This window comes from Meriones unguiculatus, chromosome 7 (genome assembly GCF_030254825.1).
Source record: "Meriones unguiculatus strain TT.TT164.6M chromosome 7, Bangor_MerUng_6.1, whole genome shotgun sequence".
In the NCBI taxonomy this organism is placed as follows: domain Eukaryota; kingdom Metazoa; phylum Chordata; class Mammalia; order Rodentia; family Muridae; genus Meriones; species Meriones unguiculatus.
In genome coordinates, this window is record NC_083355.1 from 14,711,763 (window position 1) to 14,735,102 (window position 23,340).

A 23,340-nucleotide genomic window follows, 5' to 3' on the forward strand; every position below is an offset into this window, starting at 1 on the left:
AGCACCCAAATATTTGTCAAATGTCTGTGCTTGTGGTTGAGCAGGTAGCTCAGTGGGCAAAGTTAGCACAGAGATAGAACCTCAGTTTGATTCTTAGCATCCAAGTTAAAAAAAAAAAAACACAACAAAACTGGGCAGAGCAGCACACACACACACACTGGCACTTGATATTCAGTGTCACTCTTAAACCTTCAATCTTGAGAGGCCTCCTGGTGAGGTGACCCATCCACTTGATTCACCAGGTACTGGGAGATTTCTTGAAACTCAGGACTTGGCACTCAACTGAGAAAATCGTTAGTGAACGTGGGATGAGGAAACCACTGTGTCACACTCCAGACCCTATACAACTTGTTTATGCTTCAGGGCAGTCATGCGTTCTCAAGATGGCGCCAAACTATATTCCTCAGGTAGACAGGCTCTGGATTGCTCGGGGAGCTGAGGTGGCTGGGGATGGGGCTTTGAATCAGGGAACCTTTTTTATTCCTGTGACCGAGAGGTAAGAAAACAAGCCAGACTCAGGAAGCAGCCAGAGCACAAGGGGAGAGGGGAGAGGGGAGAGGCTGGTTCCCGAAGCGTGGGCACGATGTGTGGTGACTGAAACAATCCTGAGAGTGGACAGGAGGATCCAGAGATCCAGAAACAGGATGGAGTTTTGAGGAAGATGGGAGGCAAGAGGCAGACGTGAAGGAATCCATAGAGGAGACCCAGGTCAGTAACCCAAAACATAGACATCTACGATTTGATGTGGAGTTTGTAAGGTTTTCCTGTCTGTTTTGTTTTGTTTCTGAGATAGTGTCTCATGTAGTCTAGACTAGCCACAAACTTGTTATGTAACTGAAAATGACTCCGAACTTCTTGATCCTTCTGCCTCCCCCTCCTCAGTGCTGGGATTACAGGCCAGTGCCTGGATACCATGCTCAATTCCTGTGCTGTTGGGACTGAAGCCACAACTTTTTTTTTTTTTTTCTTTTTCTTTTTTCAAGACAGGGTTTCTCTGTGTAGCCTTGGCTGTCCTGGACTCGATTTGTAGACCAAGCTGTCCTGGAACTCACAGATTCACCCGCCTCTGCCTCCCTAAGTGCTGGGACTGAAGCGTGCCCCACTGCGCTCGCCCTGAATCCGGAGCTTTCTGCACTGTGGGCCGGGTCCTTGGCAACCGTGCTGCGTCCTCAGCCTTGTTCCTCTTCTTAGTTTCTGCGTGTGTTTTGATGCTGGGCAAGCGCTCTACCCGAGCCCTTCCCCAGCCACTTCCGCTCTGTCAGCTCCTGAAGTGTATGCAGGTGGTTCCCAAGGGTCCGCGGGAGGTGTTTCCGCCCTCACTCTGTATTCTCTGCTGTCAGGCTTCAGCTCCGCGCTACATGTGCACATAATTAAAAGTAATAGTAAGACTAAACCTCTCAGAATGGTCCGATTTGTCTTCTGATTACCATTTTATATTTATTTATTTAGAGACAGAGTTTCATTCTGTAGCTCTGGCTGGCCTGGAACTCTCTGTGGAGACCAGGCCAGCCTCAGCTTCACAGAGCTCTGCCTGCCTCTCTATCATGAGTGATGGGATTAAAGGCAAATGCTATGGGAGAGGTAAGAGGACAATTTTCCTTCTTTCTTTCTCTCCTTTTCAATTTTCTTTCTTTTTTCCAGACAGGGTTTCCCTGTGTAGCCTTGGCTGTCCTAGACTTGCTTTGTAGACCAGGCTGGCCTCGAACTCAAAGATCTGCCTGTCTCTGCCCCATAGAGTGCTGGGATTAAAGGCATGAGCTACCATGCCAGGCTTGTTTTTTGTATTTATTTATTTATTCATTAGAGACAGGTTTCTCTTTGTAGCTCTGTCTGTCCTGGAACTTGCTCTGTAGTCCAGGCTGGACTTGGAACTCAGAGATCCATCTGCCTCTGCCCAAGCTCAATTCTAAGCATCTACAAGGTGGCTTATAAGTGTAACTCCAGTTCCAGAGGATCCAAAGCCTTCTTTTGGCCTCACAGGTGTTAGGCATCATGCATACAGTGCACAGGCATTTATGTAGGCAAAACACCCATATACTAAAGAAATTCATAAATAAATAAATAAACAAACAATAAAGATCACTTTTTGTTGTTGTTTTTGAGACAGTTTCTCTGTGTAGAGCCTTGGCTGTCCTGGACTTGCTTTGTAGACTAGGCTGGCCTCGAACTCGCAGAGATCCATCTGCCTCTGCCTCCCAGTGTACTGGGAAGACAGGCAGGCCTCACCATGCCCTGCTTAAGGATTACACTTCTACGTTCCATTTCCAGAGCGCTCTGAGGCCTCCTAATGTTGAGCCACAGTGCAGATCAGAGGGTGCCCAGCAGGTCTAAGTCCTAGCACAGGGAACTCTGATGACTGGACTTTGAGACCTAGAGCACCCCACATTCCACCCACAGCTACCTAGAGGGAGTTTACAGAGCCTGCTGCTGGTCTCAAAAGGAATGTCTGGGTACACGTAGACGGCAAAATCTAGCTCTCTTTTCTTGCAAATTGCTCTTCCTCTGAATCCTAACACAGCTTGAAAGTCTGGTACACGCTGTGCAGATTTTTTGTTTGTTTTCTCGAGACAGGGTTTCTCTGTGTAGCCCTGGCTGCCCTGGAACGCCCTCTGTAGACCAGGCTGGCCTCAGACTCACAGAGATCCTCCTGCCTCTGTCTCCTGAACGCTGGAATTAAAGGTGTGCACCACTGCGCCCAGCCCCAGCAAGGTTAATTCTTTTTAAACAAGTTCACATGTATATGTGTTTGTGTGAATGTAAGCTGAGTGTTCCTAGCACATAAGTAAGTTGTATTATTTTTTTCTTATTTATTTTTTATTTTATGTCCATTGGTGTTTAGCCTGCATGTATGTTTGTGTGAAAGCATCAGATCCCCTGGAAGTGGATTCACAGACAGATATGAGCTGCCATGTGGGTGGTGAAAACTGAACCTGGGTCCTCTGGAAGAGCAGCCAGTGCTCTAAACCACTGAGCCATCTCTCCAGCCCAAGAAGTTGTATTTTTCTGGTTCCCTTTGCCACAAGAAGGACTCTCACAATCCACAAGCCGGTGGTCATGAATTTATGAGTATAAGGAAAGACGTACGGGAACATCAAAGAATAGACCTAGAAACCCCTGTGACCCCAGCACTCGGGAGGCAGAGGCAGGTGGATCTGTGTAAGTTTGAGGCCAGCCTGGTCTACAAAGTGAGTCCAGGACAGCCAGGGCTACACAGAGAAACCCTGTCTCAAACATCCTCTCCCTGGGAAAAAAAAAATAGCCCTAGAAAGTAAGAGCATTTATGTCTTACAAAAATACTTATCTGGCCAGGTGTGGTGGTGCACATCTGTAGTCCCAGCACTCTGGGAGACAGAAGCAGGTGTATTTTTGTGAGTTCGAGGCCAGCCTGGTCTACAAAGTGAGTTCCAGTTAGCTAGGGCTCTGTGACACAGAGAAACTTTGTCCAGAAAACAAAACAAACAAAGCAACAATCATCAAGGGACTGAAGGGATGGTCCAGCGGTTCAGAACACTGGCTGCTCTTCCGCAGGACCAGGATTTGCTTCCCAGCACCGACACGGTGGGTGACTCACAACTATCCGAAACTCCAGTTCCAGGAGATCCAACGCCCTTCTGGCTTCTGCAGGCATGGTGCACAGACACACACACAAACACATACAGACACACCCCACAAACATCAAAATAAGGTTTCAGTGTGGAGGAGGAGGCTTCAGTAACCAGATGGTGGCACACGTTTTTAATTTCAGTACTCAGGAGTCAGGGGCAGGTGGATCTCTGAGTTCGAGGCCAGCCTGGTCTACAGAGTGAATTCCAGGACAGCCCAGGCTAGACACAGATGCCCTGTCTTGAAACAAACAAACACATAAACAAATAAATAAGCAAGTGGACAAGACATATATACCTCTGGGGCCAAGATGGAGTTTAATTGGTGCTTGTATAACATGCACAAAGCCTTGGCTTGCATCTCCAGCAACACATAAGGTGGACATGGTGACTCACACCTGTAATCTCAGCACTCCAGAGGTGGGGGAAGCAGGATCAGTATTCAAGGCCATCCTTAGCTGCGCAGTGACTTTGAGGCCAACCTGTGCTACATGAGGCGGTAGGGAAAGAGGAGAGAGAGAGAACTGATCTGTGGATCTGAGGTCATGGACAAAATAACACAAAGTAACAATCTGGTCACCGGCTTGTCTTCTGGAAGGACTTGCCTGTTGCTGAAGCTGACTTGGTTTAGAAGGGATTATAATGATACAATCTGGTAAGAGTTTTCCTCTTACAGCATCAAGAGATACAGGCCACCCGAACACCTGCCTCTTTCAGCAATATGGTTACTTCCTTCTACCTCTCTCTCTTACTCTTTCTTTAAGATAGGGACTTAGTCCTCCAGGGTGTTGGGATTAAAGGTGTGTGTGAGCTGAAGGGATAGCTTAGGAGTGAAGAGCACTGGCTGTTCTTCCTTGGGACCTGGGCTCCATTTTTAGCCCCACACGGCAGCTGAGAACTGTCAGAACTCCAGCCCCAAGGGTCCTACACCCTCTTCTAGCCTTTGCTGCGCACAGCCTGCATATGCATGTGGTATGCAAACATACATGCAGGCAAAACACTCACACGCTTAAAAAAAAATAAAAGGCCTACACCTTTGAAAGTTTTGTTTAGTAATTTATTTTTTAATGTGTCTATGTGTGGCCTGTGGAGGCCAGAAGAGGGTGTTACAAGGGGCAGTCTAATCCTGGCTGTCTGGAACTCACTCTTGCAGACCAGGCTGGCCTTGAACTCAGGGATGCCTGCCTCTGCCTCCTGAGTGCTGGGATCCACTCACCACTGCTGCCTGGCTGCAATAAGGGTGCTCTCTCCAGCCTGGACTTTTAAGACAGGTTCCACTGTGTAGCCCTGGCTGGCCTGAAACTATGTACCCCTGAACTCACAGAGATCTGCCTGCCTCTGCCTCCAAAGCGCTGGTATCAAAGGCGTGGGCCACCATCCCTGGCAACTTAAAAAGATTTATTTTCACATCTGTGTGTATGGTATATGCATAGGAGTGCAGGCTAGGAGTGGGCCCTGGATTTCCTGGAGCTGAGTCTAGGTGGTTGTGAGCTAGGTGGTTGGCAGCTGAGCTCTGGCCTTCCTTAAGAGCAAGCACTTTCACTAACTGGACCATCTGCCCAGCCCTGACCCACTCACCGCCATGACAGTGCCTTATGTATTGCAGCACCTGCCTAAGAGCCTGACCTTATAGTGGTTTTACCTGAGCTCCACTAACTTGATCGCTAACTACTGAGCACGGGTGGTCAGCTTGCTCTGTGATGCTGGCACTCAGAGGCAGAGCAGTGGCCTGCTTCTTCTCTGGAACATTGGGATCCTTAGGCAGACATGGAAGGTGGCAGCTTCAGAGGATGGGATTCCTTTTAGACTCGGAACCCACAATTCTAAAGTTCTCTGCGTCCTTCTTAAGGATTCCTTTTCTGATGAAATGATCCAGAGTCACTTTCCCAAGGCCAGCAACTAAAAAGCCTACCTAATGTCAGAAACATCCTACTGGTCCATGTTTCATGTTTAACATCTATGTTGGTAATTACACCTTCACTGTTAGATTGCCAACTCTGAAGGCTGTCTCCATTTCTAACACTCTTGCCTTCCCTGCCGTATGCAGAACTGTAGTCTACACTGTAGTACAGGTCACAGGTTACAAAACCCTACAGTGTGGACTCTATCTGGAAAGTATATATTTAGTCCATCTATAGCGTTGCTGTTCTGTTGTTGTGTAGTGGCCTACTCAATGCAGGCCACTAGTCTGAAGGCTCAGGATGCTGAGGTCCGAGGACCATTTGAGGCCAGGAATTGCATTAGCCTGCACAGTACTGTGTGACATTATTAAAAACAAAAAAAAAAAAACAAAAACAAAAAAACCAACACCGGCACACATCTATTTTCAACATTAACAAGACTAAGGCAGGATGAACAGCAGTGTCAGGCCCGCTTGTGCTGCATGGTGACACTGCTTCAAAAAAAACAAAGCAGCCTGGTAGTGGTGGTGGCCCACGCCTTTGATCCTACCACTCTGGAGGCAGAGGCAGTTGGATCTCTGAGAGTTCCAACTGGGGAGGAGAAATGTATATGTATACACACACATATGTACATATATATGTGTGTCCGTTGTGTATGCATATATATAGTTATATATATATCTTAAAATCTTGTCTTTTGGCATTTATTTATTTATGTATGTGTATGTGTGTAGGAGTCAGAGGAAAACTTTTAGGAGCGGGATCTCTCTCTCTAGTCTCTTTTATTTTTGAGTCAGGGTCTGTATATGACCTCTGCTCCTGAGTGTGGGGATTAAAGGCTTGCCACTAGGCCCAGCAGGCTTTCTTTCTGTGGGCTCCAGGGATTGAACACAGGTCAAAAGGAACGGTGGTAAGGACTTTTACCCATGAGGAATCTTGCCTACCCTCTGTTAAATAACCTTATTCTATCTCTGTCTACACACACGCACACACACACACACACTTCCCCCCCATGACTGGTCATGGTGGCACATTTGCTATCCTATATTCTGGTTTGATGACAGGCTGGGTCACTCTATTTAAAATCAAATAAACAAACGTTTCAGATAAAATCTCCATACTCTTGAAAAATATAGAAGATGGGGACCTGTCTATAATTCCAGAGTTTGCGAAGCTGAAGCAGGAGGATCACAGGTTTGAGGCCAGCCTGGGGTACATAGTGAGAGTCTGTGGCAGCTCCTCCCCCCCAACTGCAGGGTGTGGCGGTGCACACCTTTGATCCTAGCACTCAAGAGGCTGAGAGTTGGGAGGACAGCCTGTTCTACAGAGTGAGTTCCAGGCCAGCTAGGGCGGCATAGCGAGACTCTGCCCTAATAAAACAAAATAACCCCCCCGCCCCTCCCCCTGACACACACCAAGGAAGATCTGAAGATCTATCTATTTTGGGCCTGCATTCTTATAGCTGCACTTTTTCCCCACGCCCCGCCCCTCCCCACCCCCCATGAGACAGTGATTCTCTGTGTAGCCCTGGCTGCCTGGCTGTCCTGGAGCTCGCTCTGTAGACCAGGCTGGCCCTGAACTCTCAAGGTCCACCTGCCTCTGCCTCTCACGTGCTGGGATTAAAGGCCTGAGCCACCACCGCCTGCCTCTACAGCTGCACTCTTTAAACAAAACTAACATTTGTTTACCAAAGAACGCTTGTGGCTCGGTTTCTTTACTTCGGTTCCTTCTGAGGTCCCCATGGCTAAGTTTGCCACTCTCAGAGATCAACTGAAGTAAAGTGAATAAATAATGAATTAGTTGGCAATTAGTACTCTGTTTTAAATTTTCACTTCTATTCTCCGAACTATATTGTAATAAGCCATTTAGCGGACTGAATCCTATTAACTATTTTTCTTCAGATTACTTCTTCGGTTCCCACATCTATCAATGAGCACTCATATAGGTCCCTAAAGCCTTTCTCTTCTCTCTAGAGCCCACCCGGTTGACGTTGGCGTGGGCCACCTCCACTTGGCGACCTGGAGGTGCGCGTGCCTTGAACTCTCATCATTCTGACTAGCTCCCTGGGCCAAACCAGGGGTGGTGACTTGATCAGGCGGGACATTATCCGCGGGGGAACCCAAACGCTTGTAACTTCGTGAAGCCAATTATCTAGACAGGGCGCCATCCTTCCTACCGCAGGTTCTCGCTGAGGTGTGGAACTCCCTAGCGGGGAAGGGGAAAAGGTGCCGGGAGGCCGCTGGGAAGCCCCAGCCCTGGAATTTCACCCCGGCTTTTAGGGTGGGGACTCCCCGAGCGCCTGCGACCCACCCCGGGGGTGTGGCTCCGAGCGTGCAATCCTGGGGCAACTTCAGGACCCTCCAGAACCCAAGCTTGGAGCGGGGCTGAGTTATCCCAGCTCCTGCCCCCGCGTGGCGGCTGGCTCCGCCCGGCGACTGCCCCGGCCCCTGGGTCGCGCCCCCACTCCACGACACGCCTCGATTTCCCCCAGGAGGACCAGCGACTGGAAGGGAAACTTCCCCGTTTTCCAAGCGGGCTTGGGGAGACTCGCACAGAGCTCGCTCTCTCGCTCTCCCTGAGCTCCTGCTGCGGGGGAGGGGGCTGTTAGGGTCTCCCGGGAGACGACCCCCGGCGAGGAGACACCCCGCGGTCCCCCTCTCGCCCCTGCGCCGCCGCCGTCCGGCCGCGCAGGGGCGCCCCGGGGCCTCCCCGCCCCCGCCGCGCCGCTCCCGCGCTCCCCCTAGCGGCCGCCGCGCCGCCTCGCTCCGTCCCAGGCTCGTCGGGCGGCGCAGCTCACGTGACCGCGCTCCGGGCCTGCGGCCGCTGTCGGTTCCCCCAGTCACCGAGCGAGAGGGAAGAAACAAGATGGCGGCTGCAGGCGATCCGGAGCGGGGCCCCGGCAATTCGGACTGAGCCTTCTCTCTCCAGCCCGCCGCCGCCGGGCCGCGCCCCTCCCGCCCGGGCCTCGGCGCCCTCCCCTCCCCCTCGGCCCCGGCGCCCCCCGCCGCCCCTCCCCCACCTCCGCTCCCCCCCTCCCCTCAGCCGCGGCTCCGACATGAGGGGCCGGCGGGGCAGGCCGCCCAAGCAGCCCGCGGCTCCCGCTGCGGAGCGCTGCGCCCCGGCCCCGCCGCCGCCGCCGCCGCCTCCGCCGCCGCCGCCTCCGCCTCCGCCGCCGCCGCCGCCGCCCGCGTCCGGACCCATCGGGGGGCTGCGCTCGCGGCACCGCGGCAGCAGTCGGGGCAGGTGGGCCGCCGCCCAGGCTGAGGTGGCGCCCAAGACGCGGCTGAGCTCGCCCCGGGGGGGCGGCCGCAGGAAGCAGCCGCCGCCGCCGCCGCCGGCCTCCGCCAGCAGCGCCAGCGGCCCGGGCCGGGGGGGCCGGGGAGGCGGGGGCGGCAGGACGGGGGGCGGGGGCGGCCACCTGGCCCGGACCACCCCGGCCCGCCGCGCCGTCAACAAAGTGGTGTACGATGACCACGAGAGCGAGGACGACGACGAGGAGGAGGACATGGTCTCGGAGGAGGACGAGGACGAGGAGGAGGAGGACGGCGACGCCGAGGAGACCCAGGATTCCGAGGACGAGGAGGAGGATGACATGGAGGAGGACGACGATGACTCCGATTATCCGGAGGAGATGGAGGACGACGCCGACGACGCCAGTTACTGCACGGAGAGCAGCTTCAGGAGCCATAGTACATACAGCAGCACTCCAGGTACCCACCCAGGCCGCCTGGGGACTCCCTCCCCACCTCCTCCCCTCCCCCTGGCTCGCTCCCTCTCCAGCGCAGTGCATCCTGCTGCCCGGCTCCCCCCCCACCCCCATCCCCGGCCTGACCCCCGCGCGGGGGCCTCGGCGCGTCTAGTGACAAGGAAAAAAAAAAAAGACAAAACAAAACTAGATTTGCAAGAGGAAAGAGGCGCATTGTTCAAAATGGAGATTGCATTGTTGCAGCTTGCAGGCCACACACTCGTTCGCCTTCCTTCTCTTCCCCTCCCTCTCTTTCCTCTTCAAAATTTGTGCCAAGTGCGGTGTCTCCACCTGGCAGGATTGAAACTTTGGCACACACGTATCCACTGAGTTGTTTTTTTTTCTCCCCTTGGTTTGGTAGGGGTATTTTGTTTATTTTGCAATGAAAGAAGCCTCTTGCTCTGCAAACCGTTGCATGTCTAATGCGTTTTCTTGGAGATTTAGAAAAACAAAACCTATCTGTTCCTTAAAAGAGAGAATTTAGATATGGTAACACGTGTGGACGCGTTTCCTTTCCTACCCCAAGTTCTCTAGTGTGGGAACTGTTTTGGAGGAAGGGTTGCTTGGTGAACGGGGAGCCTCGACTGGTCCTGTGCGTTTGTTTGTGTTCTCCGAGTACTCTCTGGGCGCGTGCAACAGTTGCTGGTAAATGGCTGATTAGAGACCAAAGCAGAAAACCAGACCAAACCAAATTTGGCAATCCTTCCGATTTAAAATCACTTTGGTTAAGCTCCAAATAAAAGTATGACACCACAGGGCCGTGTGTCCTAACCAGTTTGGTCTTGGCTTGGCATTGGAGATGCAGCTTCGTGGCACCTGTTGCAGAAGACTTGTAGTTAGTTGAGCATCTACGCGTAATTGCCAAAGATGAACTTTTTGAAGTTACAGTATGGAAGGTGTCAGCGTGGATCCGACAGGACTTTGTCTTGTTATTTCTGTTTCTGAGGGAAAAGCCCTTCCTGGGTCAGTGGTGGATTTCTCCATGGTGATTTCTCGCATGTTTCCTCACATCGTTTCTTGAGGTTGTCCCTGAGTTGTGTGTCTTGTTTAACTAAAAAGCACGCATACAGTTGCTCCTAAAAGGATAGTTTTTTGGGGAAAAGAACCTTAACTTGTAGCTGCAGACTATCAGGCTTCTCCTTTATGTGTCTACTAACCTGGATTAATAAAATCAAAACCTAATTTTAAAAACATTTACAAAGTAAAACTTATAACATCTGAGTTTTTTTTTTTTAAAAAAACATTAATTAATTTATTTTATGTATATAAGTGCTCTATCTGTATGTACACCTGCATGTCAGAAGAGGGCATCAGATCATATTATAGATGGTTGTGAGCTGCCATGTGGTTGCTGGGAACTGAATTCAGGACCTCTTGAAGAGCAGACAGTGCTCTTAACCACAGAGTCATGTCTCTCCAGCCCCTTGGTCTTTCTCATGAGAGCTTGCCATATAATTTTCAGGGAATAGTAGGGTAGTAGAGTGGTTAAATGTTTACTTTTTTTTTTTAATTGCTTAAGTTCTTAACTGTTGCAAGTATGAGAGTTAAACCAGATTAGATTGTGTTAACATCAAGTGAAAAAAAGCTGATTTCCTTTGCCTGTCTGTAAGAACAGTTTAGGGGGAGACCTGGAGGGAGACTATGTTTTACAAGTTTCATTTCTTTTCAGCTTGGTTCAGTGTAGCTTTTATAGTAATGGGCTTTACTTTAAGAAATTATGCGTTGGCATCTTTGTACTACCAAAAGCCTAAAATTGAACTGAAGACCAACATACAGTAGTGGAGGAAGTTAGGTTTTTATTTAGAACTGAGGCATTTTGGCAGGGCAGTCCAGCTAGCTCTAAACTCCTTGAAGCCCTAACAAACAGTACTGATGAGTTGGTGGCCATGCAAATGCCGAGTTAAGTTGCTGTGTGTGGTTGGAGGTTCTTTTTAAACAGTCACATAAACCTTGTGTACTTTTTGTTGTTGTTGAGACAGGGCCTTTCTATGTAGCCCTGGCTGTCCTGGTACTCTGGTAGGTAGACCAGGCTGGCCTTGAACTCACGGAGATCCACCGGCCTCTCGGCATCTAGAGTGCCTGGCAAACTTGTGCACTTAGGATATTTCAGCGGCGCTGGAAATGTACAAGTGTCCAAATGGCACTTGTGCCCCACCCTGGTGTTCAGTTGTCTTACGTTTATGTGAGTCACTTAGCGGGTAAGTTTTGCTCTTAAACATTCTGTCGCTCCTAACAGACATGCACATGGCAGAAATGCGTAAAAGATTGATTGGATAAGTTGTTGTCAGTAGGTAAGAAACTTGATGATTCTGTAGTAGGTACTATAACTTGAATGTTCGGTTTTAAGAAACTAAAGTTGGTGTAATTAGATTTGAATAAACTCTTCAACCAGTAACACTAAAAGCAGGTCTTGTTTTGTTCATGACAGGGTTTCTCTGTGTAGCTTTGGTTGTCCTGGAACTCACTCTATAGACCAGGATGGCCCCGAACTCCCAGAAATCTGCCTGCCTCTGACTCCAGAGTGCTGGGATTAAAGGCTGGTGCCACCACTGCCTGGCTAATTTTTTTTTTAAAGAACTTTTAGAAAGTTGTATTATTATTATGTTGAAAACTGTGTGTGTGTGTCTGTGAGGGTATGTGAGGGAAGTGTAGTGTAGGTGTCTTCAGGGGCCAGAGGTATCAGGTGTTTTGGAGCTAGATTCCAGATGGTTGGACTGTCTGACATAGGTGGTGTTAGTGAAATGCAGGTCGTCTGGAAAGAGCAGTGAGTGCTTGTAAGGTTGGGCATTTCTGCAGCCAGAGTACACTGTTTTAAACTGCTCTTTGATGTGGCCTGCCGGCCTTTTCCTTCCTTTATTGGCTGTGGAGTTATCTTGAGTGTTTGGTCTTTTGAAGCAAATTACTTCTTTAGATGATGATAAAAGGGTGCTACCTTGTGAGTTTTTGACTTTCAGAGTCTGTCTACTTGTTTTTCATGAGTGTCCGTGATGGCAGTGAGCTGGTTAAGTCAAGAATATTGTGCCATCCGTCTTGTTTGTTGGGACTTCTGGGAGGAGGCTTCAGGACAGTGTGTATGAGTATGTGTGGAGCTGAGATACACTTACGCTGCTCCAGGACAGTCAGCTACCCGGAGAAACCTTGTCTTGAAAAACCAAAAGAAAAAAGGTATACACTGAAGAGCAGGTCCAGCTGGGTGGTGTGGTGCACATCTTTAGTCCAAGAATTCTAGAGGCAGAGGCAGGAGTTTGAGTGTAGTCTGGTGTACATAACAAGCTCCAGTACAGCAAGGACTACATGGAGTGACTGTCTCAAAGAGGAAAGTTGGGGGATGTGTGTTGTATTGTCAAGGCTAAAGAGGAATGTGCTTTAGTAATGTAGACTAGGTTGTGTGGTTGTTGTAGTTTAGCGCATTGACTTGAGCATTACTGGCATATCAGACTCCTGGTGCAAGAGCTGTGGGTGTAGTTCGCTTGGTTCAGTGTTTGCTTAGAGTGCACGAAGCCCTGGCTTTCATTTCCAGCACATAAACTGACATACGGGACATGCCTGTAATCCCAGTGCCCTGGATGTGGAGACAGGAAGAATTTAGAAGTTCATGGTCATCTTTAGCTATATAGTGACATACACAGCCTGGGTGACATCGATCCAGTGCCTTAACTAACTAAGTAGTATACAAGTAGAATTACTAAATAAGTTTCTTAAAAAATAAGTTCCTGTTGTAACAAGTAATTCATTGACCTATTTATTGAGTACTGGGTAGGTAATATAACTTGATGCAGATAGTCTTAGGGTTTGTTGTTGTGAAGAAACACCAACACAGAAGCAGCCTGAGGAATAAAGAGTTTCTCTGGCTTACATATCCTGACACAGTCCATTGAGGGACCCCAGGGCGGGAACACAGACCTGGCAGGAACATGGAGGCAGGAGCTGATGCAGAGGCCAAGGATGAATGTTGCTTACTGGCTTGCTCATCATGGCTTGCTGAGCCTCGTTTCTTTTAGAACCCAGGACCATCAGGTGAGGGATGGCACAAATGCCCTACATGCTTTTTGGATCTTTTGGAGGCATTTTCTCAATTGAGGTTCCTTCCTCGAAGATGACTCCAGATTGTGTCAAGTTGACATAAAACTAACCAGCACACAGATATTATTAAAGTCACAGACTTAAAAAAAAAGATTTATTTATTAATTTATGTATACAGTGTTCTGCCTGCATGCCAGAGGAGGGTACCGTATCAATCTGTAGATGGTTATGAGCCACCATGTTGTTGCTGGGAATTGAACTCAGGACCTTTGGAACAGTCAGTGTTCTTAACCTGTGAGCCATCTTTCTAGCCCTAAAGTCACAGACTTTACAAGTTTATTATTACTTATTTTTTGTGGGGGAGGTTTCAGTTAGGGTTTCTCTGTGTAGCCCTGGCTGTCCTAGAACTGTTTTTGTAGGCCAGGCTGGCCTCAAACTCAGAGATCCCCCTGCCTCTGCCTCAGCCTCCTGAGTGCTGGGAGTAAAGGCGTGTCCACCGTGCCTGCCTTTAAAGTTTATTTTATTGGGGAATTTTTCTTTTGTAATAGCACCTTATTCCAGGCTGTCCTGAACTTACTGCCGTCCTCCTGCCTCAGCCTTTCAAGTACTGGGAGTAAGGTGTGTGCCATCACACTCTGCTGATTGCTTTCTTTTTTTTTTTTTTTTTCTCCACAGGGCAAATACTACTGTAGGGATGGCGATTATTAATGCAAACTTGAAATTATCTCAGTTTGCTTAAGTTAGAGGTATTTGGTTGACTAAAGCATTTATCTTTTTTTTTTTTTTTTTAAATTGGTAAAAGTTTTGAGTTAGGGGCCTGGAGATATGGCTCAGTGCTTTAGCACATTTGTTGCTCCTGCAGAGGTCCCAGGTTCCCTTCCCAGCACCCACATGGTGGCTCACAACTCTGGTTCCAGGGAATCCAATGCCCTCTTCTGACCTCCTAGGGCACTGGGCACCCACGTGGTGTACATAACATACGTGCTGGTAAAACACTCATTCCTATAAAGTAATTAAATCTTAAAAAGTACATATATAGGGAACTAGAGAGCTGTCCCAGAGGTTAAGAGTACTGTCTGTTCTTGCAGAGGTCCTGAATTCAATTCCCAGTAACCACATGGTGGCTCACAACCATCTATAATGTAATCTAATCCCCTCTTCTGGTGTGCAGGCGTACATGTAGGCAGAACATTGTATACATAATAAATAAATAAATTTTAAAAAGAGTTAGTTCATCTGGTAGGCATTATTTCCTGGTGTATTTATTGAGGACTGTCTAGAAAAATCTGTGGTGTTCTAACTCTTCACCCTCTCACCAGCTTTGTGTACTGAGATTTGAACCTAGGTAGGCAAGTGTCTATATATATACCCAGTCTTCTTATTCATTTTTAGACAGGTTCTTGTTAAGTTGCCTTGAATTTGGCAATCTTCCTGCCATAGCTTACCAGGTAACTGTGCACTACCAAGCCAAACCAAAATATCTGTTTTTTCCCCTTCCTTTTCTTCCTTCCTTCCTTCCTTCCTAACTTCCTTCCTTCCTAACTTCCTTCCTTCCTAACTTCCTTCCTTCCTTCCTTCCTTCCTTCCTTTCTTCCCTCCCTCCCTCCCTCCCTCCCTCCCTCCCTTCCTTCCTTCCTTCCTTCCTTCCTTCCTTCCTTTTCACAGGGTTTCTCTGTGTAGTCCTGGCTGTCCGGGAACTCACTGTGTAGACCAGACTGACCTCTAATTCACAGAGATCTCCCTGCCTCTGCCTTCCAAGTGCTGGAATTAAATACATCTGCCATCACTGCTCTTTTTTTTTTCCCCCTTCCTTTTCAATCAGGATCTCTAGGCCCTGGCTGTCCTAGAACTCACTCACTGTGTGGCTAGACTGGCTTTGAACTTGTGGCTATCCTTCTGTCAGCCTCCCAGTGCTGGGATTACAGGCGTGGTACCACCATATCCTGCTCAGAAAGCGCATTTTCAGTAGACATTGGGTAGAGTGCTGACAGCACATTGAAATTTAGCATTCTGATAAAAACAAAAAAGATTACATGTTATTCTTGAGAAGAATGGCCCTTGCATTAGACTTCTGGGAATATTTAGCTATTTTAAAATTTGGCATCTATTGTGACTTCCAAACAAAATCCTGGTATCCTGGGAGCCTTAATAATTTATGTCCTCTAAGGATTATGGCAGCAGAGATTGGTGGCAGAGATGCGCTGAGTGAGCTGTGCATTTCCCCAGAGCTAGAGTGCAGTACTCCACGGCAGCACTCGCTCCTTCAGTGTTACCCCAGTGTGTCTTTTTAGGACGCACATGATTCCTGATTGCTTCAGGGGAGGTACAGAGTGGAGACTTAGAGAAGGCAGGATCTATACCTTGGTTTGGGTTTGGCGTGGGCAGAAGCTTCCGGGATGGTCTTGTCGGTTGTAAGGAGGGAGGCAGAGATGGAGCAGCATGATCTTAGCACGATAGTGAAGTGTGGGCAGTGAGTGGGAAGTGGTGTTTTTACCAAGAGTTGGGGTTGATGAATAGGAAGTCAACTGTGAAGCTGCATTTGATACCCGGTGGTGGGCAGTTCCCCAGAGAAGCAGGCTGTGGCGTGTATTTGCCTGCTGAATTAAGGATTGGGTAGTTGGGTGATCCCAGGCATTATTCCTGCTCTGGAACTCTGGGTGGATGTGTGGTGCTCTCATCATCAGGACTGCGGGTGGAAGCTTGAACTGGCCCCACCACATTAGGTCTCAGAGATGTGCTGGAAGCCTCTGGTGTCACCCTTTCCCTTCTACTGAGAGCTGCACCTGTAAGGTGTCCTGAAGCCTTCTCTATCTCTTCTCACAGATCTCTGTCACATGCATCATTCTGGCTCCTGGCGTCAATCAGAAAATCTGGGAATAGTGGGGTATGGTCTCAGTGATAATTTATAGACTTTTCTCCAGGATTCAGCAGGATGGCTAGGAGGAAAGTGAGCTAGCTGCTGGGATCTGGATGACTTCCATAGTCCTGCATGGCCATTCAACCCAGGAGTTTTCCTGGCTTGACCCATAAGTGCAGAGAAGGACAGCACCAGATAGGCTTTTGCACAAAAGCAGTGTGATCCGAGATGAAAGGAGAGCTGTTTTGACCATCAGTGCCTTTGGAGGCTAAACTTTAGAATTAAAGAAAGTGAGGACCAGGAGAGTTAACTGTGGTCAGGCAACATGATCTGTGAGGAGCGCTGAGGCATCTCCTACATTTGTGATAGTGAGTAGGCTTGCGTGTGGTTCAGACTCACTGGTCCTTGCCCACGGCATATTTGGAAATGAGGTTGTGCATATAAATCTGTGTAGCAGAATCTTGGAGGTTGGAGCCAGGAAGGAGCGCTGGTCCCTTTTGTTAGGGCCTCCTTTTCTCACCCTTGAGACCCTGTTCTCCCTGTGACTGAGACTTAGAGAAGACATCACAGATTGACAGGGTGTAGAACTGATGGGCAGCAGTAATCTGTTGATAGAGTATGAACAGCTTGGTCCAGTACTCATAATCCTTGCTGTTTAGATTCCTCCTGTTCATCTTGGTCCATTTCTTTCATTGTCTTAGAGTAGTTAACAATCTCACCTTCATAATTAAAAAAAAATTCTCTATGTGTGTGGGTGTTTTGTCCATGTGTTTGTCTGTTCATCACATGAGTGGCGGGTGCCCTCAGAAGCCAGAAGAGGGTGTCAGGTCCCGTGAGGCTGCAGACGTGAGACACCATGTGGATGTTGAGAATTGAACTTGGGGCCTCTTAACTGATGAGACGTCTCCAGCTCTACAAGCTTCATAGTTTTAACAGTGACCTCCATTCTAATTTTTAAAAAAATGTTTTTGGTTATTTAAAGAGATGCCTTAGGAGATGAATTTCTGTTCTTTAGGTCCCTCACCCAGACCAGGTCTTACTGTGTAGCTCTGGCTATCTTGGAACTATGTAGACCAGGCTGGCCTTGAACTCACAGAGATCCACCTGCCTCTACATGTCTCTGCCTCCCCAGTGTTGGGGTTAAAGGCTGTGGGTCACTATACTCAGGCATTTGGTAGTTTATTTTGCTGTCTGGTTTTTATAATTTTTGAAAAAGATTTATTTAGGTGTTTGAGTGTTTTGCCTACACGTGTATATATGTGTACCGGGTGTATGCCTGGTGCCTAAGAAGGTCAGAAGAAGGTATTAGATCCGTTGGAACTGGCATTATGGATGATTAGGAGCCTGTATGTGGGTGCTGGGAGGTGCTGGGAACTGAACTCGGGTCGTCTATATAAGAACAGCAATCAACTTTTAAGCCATTTCCCCAGCACGCATTACTGTTATTTTGAGACAGACACTCATTTGGAAAAAAATTTACTTAGTTTTATGTGCATTGGTGGGAGGGTGTCAGAATCCCCTGAAACTGTAGTTGCAGACAGTTGTGAGCTACCATGTGGGTGCTGGGAGTTGAACCTGGGTCCTCTGGAAGAGTAGCCAGTACTCTTTAACTCCTGAGCCATCTCTCCAGCCCCCAGAAACTCACTTTGTAGCCCAGTTCTGGCCTGGAACTCAGAGCAAACCTCAGCTGTCTGTCTCACTGCCCAGATTGCAAGTATGAGCTACCACACCCAGTGTGGAAATGAAATCTTGCAGGAAAAGTGATGCCTGAAATTGAGGGGCATTTCCCATAAACCTAGCACTACCATAGTCTGTGTGGCATCTTGGAACCCAGGCTCAGGGTCCACAAGAGAATGAAGAAAAGACAGACATAAGTACAGGGGTCAGGATGGGTTTTCTAGCTGTGGCAACCTGGAAGAACCCTGAGCATGCTCATTAGGTGCAGCACAGCGAGAGGGGTTATTAGTCTCCACAGGAGGTGTCTGAGGGCCAGCGATCTCAGACTGTACATATCCGTGTGGAGCAGGTGCGCTTGCTCTTCTCTGCACACACTGACCAATCTTCATAGGCAGTCATATTTGAACGTTTGAGAAGAGCTTTGCCATTCCTCTTGAGTCTGGTTCATGTGGGTAATGGCTTTGCCAATATCCTATGTGTCTGTGGGCTTGGAGTCCTTCAAAGGCAGAACCCATGTCACCACACGCATTCACTCAGGGTTTCCTCCACTCCTCACGCCACATGGAATGCTGAGGCGGGAGGCTCAGAGCAAGGCTAGCCTGGGTACGGAAAGCAAAAAGGAAGCTAGGAGTGATGGCCTTAATCCTTTTGGGATTTTAAAAGAAGCCAGGCATGGTGGCGCGCTTAGGCAGATCTCTGAGTTTGAGGCCAACCCAGTCTACAGTTGGAGTTGCAGGACAGCCAAGGCTGCATAGAGAAACGCTGCCCCAAAAAACAAAACAAAGAAACAAACAAATCCTAGTACTTGGGAGATGGAAGCAAGGTCATAAAAGGGAAGGAAAGAAAATACATTATCAAATTAATTGTGGTGTTTTACACTTATTTATTTTGCACGTGCCAGGGGCAAATGTGCCACAGGTTTGTATTAGGATCAGAGAACAACTTGCAGGAGTCCATCTGTCCTTCCATCATGTAAGTTCAGGAATTGAAGCAGGTGCTCAGATCATTAGGCTTGGCTGCAAGCACCTTTATCTGCTGTGCTGTCTGGCCAGCTCTAAGTATGTTTTAAATGATTTCTTTGCTACTCTATATCTAACATTTTTATTTTGTTGCACAGGGTTTAAGTATTTTTGATTGTCTAAAGGTATTCAAAATAGTGATAGCTGTTTTTCAATGGACATTGACTAATTTGATGATTTTTAAAAGGCATTTATGAAATGTTTTAGGTTTACTTTTTTATGCATACTGGGTAAGTGTTCTTTCTCTGAGAACCAGCCCTAGCCCTATCTCTCCCCCAACCCACCAAGGCAAAATTTATTCATCATGTAGTACAGGCTGCCTTTGAGTATTTCATAGAGAGGGAAGGGAAGCATATGCAATCCAGCACTTGGGAGACTGAGGCAGGAGGATTGTGAATTCAAGGCCACCCTGGGCTACCTAGTAAACTATGTCTTAAAGGAAAAAGGTGGAATCCTGTATTATATGGTCTTTTTCATTTAGCATAATGCTTTAAAACTCATGTTTTATAGCATGTACAGTACTTGGGTAATACATATCTTGTATGGGAATATCAAACTTCCTCTTCCATTTATTTCATGAGTTCATAGACATTTGAATTATTTCCATTTTGGTTATTGTTAATAATTCGCTATGGAATTTATGTGATGTGTTTATGTGGCATGTATCTTCATTGCTTTTAAGTGTGTATACGTAGAGGTGGAGGAGGTAGCTGGGTCTCTGAGTTCGAGGCCAGCCTGGTCTACATGGTGAGTTCTAGGATAGCCAGAGCTACATAGTAAGACTCTGTCTCAGCAAAACAACAACAACAGAAGGTTTTCACTTTTTAAAAGCTGTTATATAAAGCAATGGGTTTTTACTTATATGTGTCATTACATTTTTTCACCTGCCGTTGTAATATTTCTTGTCCCCCTGCAGATTCAGTAGTTGTAGTGTTCTTGTTGTTTTGAAAAGGTGTCATATAGCCAAGGACTCTCTTCCATTCCTGGTCTTTGTTTCTTAGTGTCTTGAGTGCCGGGAGACCGGTGCCAGGGCCCCAGCCACCCTACTTGATCATCAACTTTTCCTTTGTCTGGTACTGTGGGAGTGATCCTAGGCCTTTGTAGAGACAAGCACTGTATTACGGAGGTCTGTCCTTAGCCCTTTGCAAACTAAGTTTGTTTGTTTGTTTGTTTTCAAGATAGGGTTTCTCTGTGCAGCCCTGGCTGTCCTCTAGCTGTAGATCAGGCTGGCCTTGAATTCAGAGATTCACCCACCTCTGCCTCCTGGGTGCTGGGATTAAAGGTGTGCACCCCCACCACCACCCAGCCAGTTTACTTTCTTTTCTTTTTTTCTTTTTGGTTATTGGAGACAGGGTTTCCCTGTGTAACCTTGTCTGTCCTGGAACTCACTCTGTAGGCCAGGCTGCCTACTCAGAGATTGTCTGCCTCTGCCTACTGAGTGCTGGAATTAAAGGCATATGCCACCACGCCTATCTATCAGTTTACGTTTTTAAAATCACATTAATTAATCCCAGCACTGCTGGGAAGCCAAGGCAGGCGCATTAGCCAGTGCTGCACAGAGAAACCCTGTCTCAAAAATCAAAATGCAAATCACATTTATTAGTTAGTTTGTGTGTGTGTGTGTATGTGTGTGTGTGTGTGTAGAGATTGCTGGACAACTTGTAGGAGTTGGTTTTCTTTTTGTACCACGTGGGTCATGGGGATTGAACTCAAGTCATCAGGCTTGTTTGGTGAGTGATTCTTATTCCTCTGTTCACATCTTAAACCCTGCAGTTAGCCACAATTGTTTGTTCGTTTTAACTTTACATGTATGCATGTATGTCTGTGCGTCATGTGCATGTCTGGTGCTTGTGGAAGGCAGAGGAGGATGCCAGATCCTAGAGTTAGTTACAGGTGGATGTGAGCCACCATGTAGGAGCCAAGCCCGGGTTCCCTGCAAGAACAACAAGAGCTTTTAACCAACAAGCCATCTCTCCCTTCACCCGCAGCAGGGCTGTCTTTTTTGTTTGTTTGTTTATTATGTATACAATGTTCTGCCTACGTGTATGTCTGCACACCAGAAAAAGGCACCAGATCTCATTACAGATGGCTGTGAGCCACCATGTGGGTGCTGGGAACTGAACTCAGGATCTCTGGAAGAGCAGCCAGTGCTCTTAACCTCTGAGCCATCTCTCCAGCCCTGTCTTTTTTTCTTTAGATAAACTTGTGGGGCTGGGGTGGTGCTCTGATTGTAGGACACCTTAGCATGTACGAGTTCAACTCCCGCACTGTGTCCCTTTACCACCTATAGGCAGGAGGATCTCTTCAGTGCCTGACTCAAGCCTCTAGTTTGTAATGGATTCCTTTTACTTTCTAGCTCTGAGCCATTCAGTATGTAGCTTATTTAAATATGATTCCTTAAAATGACTTCAAATTGAACCTCAGGTCTTCAGGGCCAGTAGGTACATTGCAGGTGATCAGGAGCCATTTGGGTATTTGCTTTTGGGGTTCTCTTGGGCTCACTGCCTCTGTTGGGTCACTGACACTTTACTTAACACCTTTTCTGGCCTTGGTTTGCTTCAGTCGTGTGTTGCCCGGATAGTCTCACTGTGGTCCTCTTTATTGAGGCTGTTGGCTGAGTCTTGTTCATTGAGACAGTGGTGTTGTATTTCTTGCAGTAAGATTCTGGGGTTATCTTTAGGATACTCACTAATGGTTCTTGGTGGTCAGGGAAGAGGCAGCCAGTTAACAGTGTTAGAAAATCTGATACAACTTTTATCCTCTTGATAAAATGAAGTTGTTACACACACACACACACACACACACACGCACATGTAAAATTCATACTTGGTTTTAAAGTTAACATAGTAACTCAGATTTCCTGTGTTGTAAAAGTTACTGTGTGAACTAGATGCCCCAGGGCATTCTACATGTAAAACCTCTGAGGAATCTCTCAGAGTAGTTAGTCATTTTCATCCCTTGTTGTCTTGGTGGGGTTCTTTATGACACAGTGATGAAGTTGCTTCTTAAACCTGCAAGGAGAATTAATGTTAGCCTCCCCATGGCCGTGGCTGTGTCCTGTGATTCACGCACAGAGAGTCAGCCTGGCCAGTGGCACACAGCATGGCACTTGGCTTCTGTGCCCAGATGTGCAGCTTCCTGAGTGGAGTGCACACATCGCCTCCCCCCAGGCCTGCCCTCCTGCACTCTGTGATGGACCATAGAAAGAACTTCACAGATGAACATACTAACTGAGGTGGGTTTCTTCTGTCCATCTGAGGCGTGCACAGTCACATAGAGATTAGTTTGAAAAACTCCTAACACCTGGGAGGCAGAGGCAGGTGCATCTCTCTGTGAATTCCTGGACAGCTAGTGTTACACAGAGAAACCCTGTCTTGAAAAACCAAAAATCAAAAGAGAAAAAAGAAAGTCCAACGGGCTGGAGAGATTAAGAGCACTGGCTGCTCTTCCAGAGGTCCTGAGTTCAATTCCCAGCAACCACATGGTGGCTCACAACTATCCACAATGAGATCTGGTGCCCTCTTCTGGCCTGCAGGTGTACATTGCTGACAGAACATTGTATACATAAGAAATGAATAAATAAATAAATCTTTAAAAAAAAAAGAAAGAAAGCCCAACCTTCAAAACATTATTTAATAACATTTTTAAAATGTGGTTTTGTGTTAAAAATTTTTAAACATTAATTTGTGTGTGTGTGTTTCATGTTCCTGGGCTCAGGTGTGAGATCAGAGTACACCATTTCAGTCAGTTCTCTCGTCTGCCCTTTGATTCTAGCTAGGTGTCTGACTGGTCATCAGGCTTGGTGGCAAGCATCTTCACCCATTGAGCTGTCTTGCCAGCCCAAAATAACACATTTCAAATGCATATTTGCTGCAGTTTCAGATACGCATTTGATGTTGACTCAGCATCAGACGGTCCTTGATAACCTTAGGAGATTGCCTTTTCCTTTTGACATCTTGTCCTTAATGGTCTGAAGAGCTTGAGTTAGGATTCTGCTCTGTCTCGGGTAGCAGTGGAGACTGGAGCAAGGATTACATACACTTACATGTGGACAGGGCCCTCAGATGTGTGAAGACAGGAAGCACTTTTTGTCTTTATTAATGCATGACTGTATTTGCTGTTAATATTTAGTTGTCTTTTACAAAAGCAGTTTTGAGGGAGTCTGAAAGCTGGTTCAGCAGGTCAAGACACTTGCTACCAGGCCAGACGACACGAGTTAGATCCCTGGACTCCACATAGTAGGAGTCCACATATTGTCTTCTGACTTTCATGTGTACCCGTGTGGGTGTACATGCGTGCATGTGTGTGTTCCTGACATGGTGCTGGGATTGAGCCAGGGGCCTCGTGTTTGCTTGCAGGCGCTCTGCCGCTGGAACCAGGTCCCTAGGGCCTGTCACTTTGTAGCTCAGGGCTGGCGTTAAACACAGGACCCTCCTGCCTCTGCCTCGTAAGCACTGGTATTGCAGGCTTGTGTCCGTACACCTGGCACCAACACCCAAATCGAATAATGCCACAT

At 47.7% G+C, this 23,340-nt stretch overlaps 1 protein-coding gene across 13 annotated transcripts in view; it reads left to right on the forward strand.

Moving 5' to 3' along the window:
* Window positions 1-8,339: 8,339 nt before the first annotated feature.
* Window positions 8,340-23,340, forward strand: part of Bptf (bromodomain PHD finger transcription factor) — a 106,755-nt gene continuing 91,754 nt past the window's right edge. For 6 of the 13 annotated variants that reach the window (XM_060386521.1, XM_021634294.2, XM_060386516.1 and 3 more), the window contains exon 1: window positions 8,348-9,213. In XM_060386521.1, the coding sequence (XP_060242504.1) occupies window positions 8,559-9,213 (655 nt within the window). In that variant the 5' untranslated portion in view covers window positions 8,348-8,558. Of the gene's footprint in view, window positions 9,214-23,340 lie in introns of all 13 variants that reach the window. The other 7 variants (XM_021634297.2, XM_021634298.2, XM_060386519.1 and 4 more) reach the window with 4 other exon arrangements.